The sequence below is a fragment of the Amblyomma mixtum genome, chromosome 8 (genome assembly GCF_055824585.1).
Source record: "Amblyomma mixtum isolate Tamu chromosome 8, ASM5582458v1, whole genome shotgun sequence".
Taxonomy (NCBI): Eukaryota; Metazoa; Arthropoda; class Arachnida; order Ixodida; family Ixodidae; genus Amblyomma; species Amblyomma mixtum.
The window spans coordinates 136363824-136372768 of record NC_143019.1 but is presented as its reverse complement, the minus strand read 5'-3'; the positions used below and the strand labels follow the sequence as shown (position 1 = coordinate 136372768).

Sequence of the window (8945 nt, the reverse complement as noted above, 5' to 3'; positions counted from 1 at the left end):
GATCAGTTGTCAATTCCCCTGTTGCCTGTAGTATAATACCAAAAGGTTCTCAAACTCTTTGACATTTTGAGCTGTGACAATGATTTCCTCAAGACCATTCCACATATTAATACATGAGGGGAAAAAAGAGTTTTGAAAAGCACATAGGTGGGCTCTGTACGGCCGTGTTGCGGCACTGTGGTTTAAACGCGCACTTTGTTTTAGAGGGGGGTGAATATATGTTTCTTTGTTTATTTTTAGTTGATTCCTGGTGATTTGGAAAAACAGTTTCAACCGTTGTTTTTTCGTCGTGTTTCGAGCAGTTCCTGTATCAGATTGCAGCTTATGAGCTCGGAAGCAAAGCAACTTGCCCCTTTCCTCCTCCCAATCCCTGTCCCTCCTTTCGTTCCGTGGTCTTGATAAAGGCCCGAAATAAACCGCCGAGGGCACACTTCGTGGGTCGGCGTAGCACCTTGCTGCAATCAGAGCCTGTCTTTTTAACGCTTGTTACATGGTGTCAGAAGCGGGATCGAAGCCGCGCCAGAATGGATGTTGTCAAGCCTCCAGAACCGCTACACCTGGCAGGAAACTTACGAAGAAACTGGCAAATGTTCAAGCAAAAACTGGAGCTTTTCTTCACGGCAACGCCTACCACGCCACCCAAAACGGAAGCCGCCAAGACCGCAATCCTTCTCAGTGTCGCTGGGGAAGAGGCCCTCGACGTCTATAACAACTTCTCCTTTGCACAAGGTGAGAGTAGTGAAGACTACCAGACCGTACTGCGAAAGTTTGAGGAGTACTGTGCTGATGACGGGAACGAGGTGTATGAAAGACACGTTTTTCGCCTTCGTATGCAGGATGAAGGAGAGCCATTTGAGCAATTTCTGCGGCATTTAAAGAAGCAGGCGAAGGTGTGTGAATTTGGCGTGCTGGAAGAATCCATGATAGGAGATCAGGTTGTTTTTGGTACTAACGATGCGGAGACTCGCAGGCTTCATTATGACAGCAACTTTCACCAAGTTTTATAGCTTTTTAGTTGGGAAGAGAAGATGTATCAGAATGCAGTTTATCAGCAGTTTATCAAAGCAACTTGCCCCTTTCCTCCTCCCAATCCCTTTCCCTCCTTTCGTTCCGTGGTCTTGATAAAGGCCCGAAATAAACCGCCGGGGGCACATTTGGTGGGTCGGCGTAGCACCTTGCTGCAACCAGAGCCTGTGTCTTTTTAACACATGATACATTCGCCTTCATATGCAGGATGAAGGAGAGCCATTTGAACAATTTCTGCGGCATTTAAAGAAGCAGGCGAAGCTGTGTGAATTTAGCGTGCTGGAAGAATCTATGATACGAGATCAGGTTGTTTTTGGTGCTAACGATGCGGAGACTCGCAGGCTTCATTATGACAGCAACTTTCACCAAGTTTTATAGCTTTTTAGTTGGGAAGAGAAGATGTATCAGAATGCAGTTTATCAGCAGTTTATCAAAGCAACTTGCCCCTTTCCTCCTCCCAATCCCTTTCCCTCCTTTCGTTCCGTGGTCTTGATAAAAGGCCCGAAATAAACCGCCGGGGGCACATTTGGTGGGTCGGCGTAGCACCTTGCTGCAACCAGAGCCTGTGTCTTTTTAACACATGATACATTCGCCTTCGTATGCAGGATGAAGGAGAGCCATTTGAGCAATTTCTGCGGCATTTAAAGAAGCAGGCGAAGGTGTGTGAATTTGGCGTGCTGGAAGAATCCATGATAGGAGATCAGGTTGTTTTTGGTACTAACGATGCGGAGACTCGCAGGCTTCATTATGACAGCAACTTTCACCAAGTTTTATAGCTTTTTAGTTGGGAAGAGAAGATGTATCAGAATGCAGTTTATCAGCAGTTTATCAAAGCAACTTGCCCCTTTCCTCCTCCCAATCCCTTTCCCTCCTTTCGTTCCGTGGTCTTGATAAAAGGCCCGAAATAAACCGCCGGGGGCACATTTGGTGGGTCGGCGTAGCACCTTGCTGCAACCAGAGCCTGTGTCTTTTTAACACATGATACATTCGCCTTCGTATGCAGGATGAAGGAGAGCCATTTGAGCAATTTCTGCGGCATTTAAAGAAGCAGGCGAAGGTGTGTGAATTTGGCGTGCTGGAAGAATCCATGATAGGAGATCAGGTTGTTTTTGGTACTAACGATGCGGAGACTCGCAGGCTTCATTATGACAGCAACTTTCACCAAGTTTTATAGCTTTTTAGTTGGGAAGAGAAGATGTATCAGAATGCAGTTTATCAGCAGTTTATCAAAGCAACTTGCCCCTTTCCTCCTCCCAATCCCTTTCCCTCCTTTCGTTCCGTGGTCTTGATAAAGGCCCGAAATAAACCGCCGGGGGCACATTTGGTGGGTCGGCGTAGCACCTTGCTGCAACCAGAGCCTGTGTCTTTTTAACACATGATACATTCGCCTTCGTATGCAGGATGAAGGAGAGCCATTTGAGCAATTTCTGCGGCATTTAAAGAAGCAGGCGAAGGTGTGTGAATTTGGCGTGCTGGAAGAATCCATGATAGGAGATCAGGTTGTTTTTGGTACTAACGATGCGGAGACTCGCAGGCTTCATTATGACAGCAACTTTCACCAAGTTTTATAGCTTTTTAGTTGGGAAGAGAAGATGTATCAGAATGCAGTTTATCAGCAGTTTATCAAAGCAACTTGCCCCTTTCCTCCTCCCAATCCCTTTCCCTCCTTTCGTTCCGTGGTCTTGATAAAGGCCCGAAATAAACCGCCGGGGGCACATTTGGTGGGTCGGCGTAGCACCTTGCTGCAACCAGAGCCTGTGTCTTTTTAACACATGATACATTCGCCTTCGTATGCAGGATGAAGGAGAGCCATTTGAGCAATTTCTGCGGCATTTAAAGAAGCAGGCGAAGGTGTGTGAATTTGGCGTGCTGGAAGAATCCATGATAGGAGATCAGGTTGTTTTTGGTACTAACGATGCGGAGACTCGCAGGCTTCATTATGATAGCAACTTTCACCAAGTTTTATAGCTTTTTAGTTGGGAAGAGAAGATGTATCAGAATGCAGTTTATCAGCAGTTTATCAAAGCAACTTGCCCCTTTCCTCCTCCCAATCCCTTTCCCTCCTTTCGTTCCGTGGTCTTGATAAAAGGCCCGAAATAAACCGCCGGGGGCACATTTGGTGGGTCGGCGTAGCACCTTGCTGCAACCAGAGCCTGTGTCTTTTTAACACATGATACATTCGCCTTCGTATGCAGGATGAAGGAGAGCCATTTGAGCAATTTCTGCGGCATTTAAAGAAGCAGGCGAAGGTGTGTGAATTTGGCGTGCTGGAAGAATCCATGATAGGAGATCAGGTTGTTTTTGGTACTAACGATGCGGAGACTCGCAGGCTTCATTATGACAGCAACTTTCACCAAGTTTTATAGCTTTTTAGTTGGGAAGAGAAGATGTATCAGAATGCAGTTTATCAGCAGTTTATCAAAGCAACTTGCCCCTTTCCTCCTCCCAATCCCTTTCCCTCCTTTCGTTCCGTGGTCTTGATAAAAGGCCCGAAATAAACCGCCGGGGGCACATTTGGTGGGTCGGCGTAGCACCTTGCTGCAACCAGAGCCTGTGTCTTTTTAACACATGATACATTCGCCTTCGTATGCAGGATGAAGGAGAGCCATTTGAGCAATTTCTGCGGCATTTAAAGAAGCAGGCGAAGGTGTGTGAATTTGGCGTGCTGGAAGAATCCATGATAGGAGATCAGGTTGTTTTTGGTACTAACGATGCGGAGACTCGCAGGCTTCATTATGACAGCAACTTTCACCAAGTTTTATAGCTTTTTAGTTGGGAAGAGAAGATGTATCAGAATGCAGTTTATCAGCAGTTTATCAAAGCAACTTGCCCCTTTCCTCCTCCCAATCCCTTTCCCTCCTTTCGTTCCGTGGTCTTGATAAAAGGCCCGAAATAAACCGCCGGGGGCACATTTGGTGGGTCGGCGTAGCACCTTGCTGCAACCAGAGCCTGTGTCTTTTTAACACATGATACATTCGCCTTCGTATGCAGGATGAAGGAGAGCCATTTGAGCAATTTCTGCGGCATTTAAAGAAGCAGGCGAAGGTGTGTGAATTTGGCGTGCTGGAAGAATCCATGATAGGAGATCAGGTTGTTTTTGGTACTAACGATGCGGAGACTCGCAGGCTTCATTATGACAGCAACTTTCACCAAGTTTTATAGCTTTTTAGTTGGGAAGAGAAGATGTATCAGAATGCAGTTTATCAGCAGTTTATCAAAGCAACTTGCCCCTTTCCTCCTCCCAATCCCTTTCCCTCCTTTCGTTCCGTGGTCTTGATAAAAGGCCCGAAATAAACCGCCGGGGGCACATTTGGTGGGTCGGCGTAGCACCTTGCTGCAACCAGAGCCTGTGTCTTTTTAACACATGATACATTCGCCTTCATATGCAGGATGAAGGAGAGCCATTTGAACAATTTCTGCGGCATTTAAAGAAGCAGGCGAAGCTGTGTGAATTTAGCGTGCTGGAAGAATCTATGATACGAGATCAGGTTGTTTTTGGTGCTAACGATCCGAAGATGAGGGAAAAAATGCTGCGAGAAAAAGACCTAACGTTACAGAAAGCAGAGCAAATGTGTAAAGCGGCCGAGGGTTCAGCGCGGCAGAATGCCGTTTGGTCGAAAGATACCCTGCAGGTAGACGACACCCACAAATCTGAGCAGAAGCGGAAAGCTTTTCGTTGTATGCATGCAGAGAAGGAGTGCCCGGCGTACGGAAAGACATGCTATGCCTGCAAGAAGCCAAACCACTTTGCGGTATGCTGCAAGCGTCGCCCAAGTCGACAGATAGATCAGGTTCAAGATGATAAGGCAGAGGACGGCTTCGACATTTTAGATATCGGTGTTTGTGGCATCGAAAAAGGGGCCGGTGCAGAATGGACGGTTAGCGGAAACATACGTGGCAACAAAATCAGGTTCGAGGTGGACACAGGTTCGCAAGCGAACATAATTCCTGCGACTGTTTACCGCCGCCTCAAGAAAACTCCGAGCCTCCAACAAAGTAATGCTGTGCTGAAAGCTTACAATAGCAGTGCCATCAAGCATGTCGGTCTCGACACAGAGGTTCTTTTTCTGAACTGTGTGGCGCAGGCGGTGACGTTCTTCATGGTGAAGAAAGGCCGCCAGGCCATATTAGGACTGCAGGCATGTCAGCAGTTTGGGTTAATTCCATAAGCTGTGGACTCGGTGAAGTGGACTAAGCAAGCACCGGAAAAGGCTTTCACAGACTTGTTCCTGGGCACGGGTTGTGTCGAAAGGCGGTACCGGATGGTTCTACGAGCGGATGCTGTTCCAGTCGTGCATCCAGCACGGAGAGTACTTCTGGCTCTCAAGGAGCCGCTCAGACAAGAGCTGGAGCGCATGGAAAATGTCTTCCATCATCAAGAAGGTGGATGAACCCACAGAATGGGTGAGTCCTTTGGTTATAGCGCGTAAAAAGAATGGAGCGCTTCGAGTCTGCATGGATCCGAGAGAGATCAACAAAAACATAAAGCGCGAGCACTACCCCATGCCAACAAGGGGAGAGATTGAGGCAGAGCTTTCGGGTGCGAGGTATTTTTCCCGCCTGGATGCGAACGCAGGCTTCCATCAAATCCCAGTGGACGAAGCTACATCTCGAGTGTGCACGTTTGCGACCTCGTTCGGACGCTACCGCTTTCTTCGTCTTCCCTTTGGAATTTCATCAGCAAGCGAAGTTTTCCAAAAAGCGTTAACAGAAATTTCCGGGGGATTGGCAGGCGTCCGCATATACATTGACGACATTCTGGTGTGGGGTGACAGTGAGCAGCAGCATAACGAGCGCTTGCATGCCGTACTGAAGCGGGCAGAACAAGCGGGGCTGACATTTAACCTGCAGAAGTGTGTTTTTGGATCGAAAGAAATTGAATTTTTGGGCGACGCGTAATAGGTGGGCATGGCATATGCCCGCGTAGCAGCTTAGTTGACAGTGTCCTGTCGCTGTCGGCCCCGAGAGATAAGCATGCGGTGCGCAGAATGATGGGCGTTGTTAACTACTTCAGAAAGTACGTCCCGCCCCTTAGTGATAAGACAGTCTTGCTGCGGAGCCTCGTAAAAGAAAACGTCATGTTTGAATGGACAGCCGCTCATGGGCGGGAGTGGGCAGAGATCTGCAACGCATTAACAAGCCCTCCGTCACTGGCTCTTTTTGACGAAGCGAAAGAAACAAAGATTACGGCCGACGCTTCGGGGACTGATTTAGGCGCTGCGCTACTTCAACGACATGGCAGTGACTGGCGCCCAGTGACGTACGCATCAAGGACCCTAACAGATTGCGAAACACGCTACTCTCAAATTGAAAAGGAAACGGTTGGGATAGTGTTCGCATGCGAAAAGTTCCACCATTTTGCTTATGGCCGAAAGATCCTGATCTAAACTGACCATAGACCCCAGCTTGTCATTTCACAGAAGAGCATTGGAGACATGCCACCACGATTGCACCGTTTTTTTATTAGGCTTCTACAGTATGACTATACTTTGCAGTTCGTGCCTGGCAAGGACTTGTTGCTGGCGGATATGCTGTCGCGTGCACCGGTGGCAACCCAGTTGTCGAGTGCGTCATGGAAAACAGACGGCGACGTGCATGCAGTGCAGGTCGTTTCCAGCATCGTAAGCACACCGATGAAAGTGCGGCTGGAAAAGGAGTGCAGCGAAGACCCGTACTTAAGCGAGGTGAGAAAGCGAATTTCGCAGGGTGCGGCCATCGACGGTGAGCTCAAGCCATTTGCAGGAGAGCTGTCTGTGGTGGACGGAATACTGTTGAAGGGTGGTAAAGTCGTCATGCCTAAAGCTATGAGAGAAGAAATCCTTCAACGAGTTCACGAGGGGCACCTCGGATTGAACAAATGCAAGGCCAGAGCACGGAGATTGGTATTCTGGCCTGGGCTGAACAGTGCTATTGATGCGCTCGTTCGGGGGTTGATGTATTACTTGCCAAAACTATGCATACAAGCAGCAGAGTGAACCTCTCCTCATGCAGCCTACCCCCGATAGGCCGTGGCATCGCGTAGGAATTGACCTCTTTCAGTTCGGAGGCGCCTCCTATGTGGTAGTATATGACGCCCACTCGAATTTCCCTGAAGTGGAGCACCTAAGAGGCACAACGGCAGAAGAGGTCATAGGGAAAATATCTATCTTCTCGCGCCACGGCATCCCTGTAGAGGGTTGTACAGACAATGGGCCCCAGTTCGCATCGAGAGAGTTTCGTCTCTTAGCGCAAAAGTATGACTTTCACCACGTATGACTTTCAGGACGTCGAGTCCTGAATTCCCGAGGTCTAATGGGTTAGCGGAAAAGGGGGTTCAAATATTCAAGCGACCTTAAGAAGACCAATGAGTCGCGCAGTGACTTTTGGTTGGGCCTGTTAGCGTATCGTTCTTCTCTCCTGGAAGATGGCCGTTCTCCTGGCGAACTGCTACAAGGCAGGCACCTCCGTAGTTCCCTTCCTCTGTACAACGAGCAGCCAAGTGTCGCAGTGCTGAAGCATCGGCAGTCCTCGGTAGGCAAGGTACTGTCACCACTCAAGGAAGGAATTTCAGTTCGTGTCCAAGGCGACAACTGGGCACGCACGGCGACGGTAGTCGAGAAAGCAGCACCGAGGTCGTACGTGTTGGAAACGGAGGACCAGCGGCTCCTGAGACGGAACAGGCAACACCTACTACCCAGTCCCGAAAACGTCGGCAGCCCTGCAAAACGGTCTCAAGGAAGTGAACACCAGATTATCGACAGCCGTGGGCGACACGCGGACACGGACCAACAACATATGGTGGATCCGACACCCGTAATTCACGGATCAAGCCGGGATGCCGCCAGCCCTCAACAATCGCAAAGGCCTAGACCAAGCACGGTGGATCACACTACTCCGACTCCCGGCACAGATCATTCAGTCAACTCGCCAAGCCTACGAAGATCGACCAGGCAACGCGCGGAACCTCGAAGGCTTCATTATGACAGCAACTTTCACCAAGTTTCATAGTTTTTTATTGGAAAGAGAAGATGTATCAGATTGCAGCTTATGAGCTCGGAAGCAAAGCAACTTGCCCCTTTCCTCCTCCCAATCCCTGTCCCTCCTTTCGTTCCGTGGTCTTGATAAAGGCCCGAAATAAACCGCCGAGGGCACACTTCGTGGGTCGGCGTAGCACCTTGCTGCAATCAGAGCCTGTCTTTTTAACGGTTGTTACAGTTCCAGGTCGCAAGATTTAAGCCTGTCTGTTACAGAATCGGTCTTCCGATAACACGAACATACAAAACACACTGCGGTTCTCCGAATATTTTCGAGCTTATCTCGCAAGTACACTTGGTGGGGGCTCCAAACAGAGGAGGCATACTCCAAAACCGGGCGGATAAATCTCTTGTATGCAGTTAACTTCAAATGTTTTGGTGCATGCTGTAATTTTTTTCTCAAATACCATAGTTTTCGATAGGCTTTAGAGCAGACCTCCTCTACATGGATGCGCCAGCACAGATCGTCCTGAATAATTACTCCTAAATACTTAAATCTTAAATGCTTGGACAAGGCGTTTTCGCCAATTTTGTAATCAAAGGAAAGCTTGGTTTTCTTTCTTGTGATATGAGCAAACGTCGACTTAGAGTAATTGCAGTTGACACACGGTAGAAAAACAACTGTCTTTATTCTAACGTTTCGGCCAGGGTCTGGCCTTCGTCATAGTGATATGGTACAGGCAAAAGACAGTTTATAAGTGCACGCACGCGGGGAGGGAACATTCTGGTTGGCAGGTCGCAGCGGCAAACACCTCAGTATGAATCGGCAGTGAATGATAAACGTAGTCAAGAATTAATAAATAACCTTGGAGGATCACTGCAATCGCATTGTGAAAAAAAAAGTTATTAAAAAATAACGAAAAATTGGGTCGTGTCCTCAAATGCACCAGAATAGGCGAAAACAAA

General features: G+C 48.4%; 1 protein-coding gene across 1 annotated transcript; it reads left to right on the top strand.

Moving 5' to 3' along the window:
* Window positions 1-226: 226 nt before the first annotated feature.
* On the top strand, window positions 227-8189 carry LOC149334564 (uncharacterized). The gene is made up of 4 exons (XM_089555172.1): window positions 227-729; window positions 6522-6647; window positions 7199-7201; window positions 7430-8189. Exons 1-4 carry the CDS (start codon window positions 525-527, stop codon window positions 8011-8013), a joined length of 918 nt encoding a protein of 305 aa, XP_089411298.1. The 5' UTR covers window positions 227-524; the 3' UTR covers window positions 8014-8189.
* The last annotated feature ends 756 nt before the right edge of the window (window positions 8190-8945 follow it).

Excerpts from the sequence above, each read along its gene's own strand:
- LOC149334564 (XM_089555172.1), top strand. The coding sequence starts at position 525 with ATGGATGTTGTCAAGCCTCCAGAACCGCTACACCTGGCAGGAAACTTA. Across the intron at positions 730-6,521 it reads CAACTTCTCCTTTGCACAAG|TTCGTGCCTGGCAAGGACTT; the intron begins GTGAGAGTAGTG and ends TATACTTTGCAG.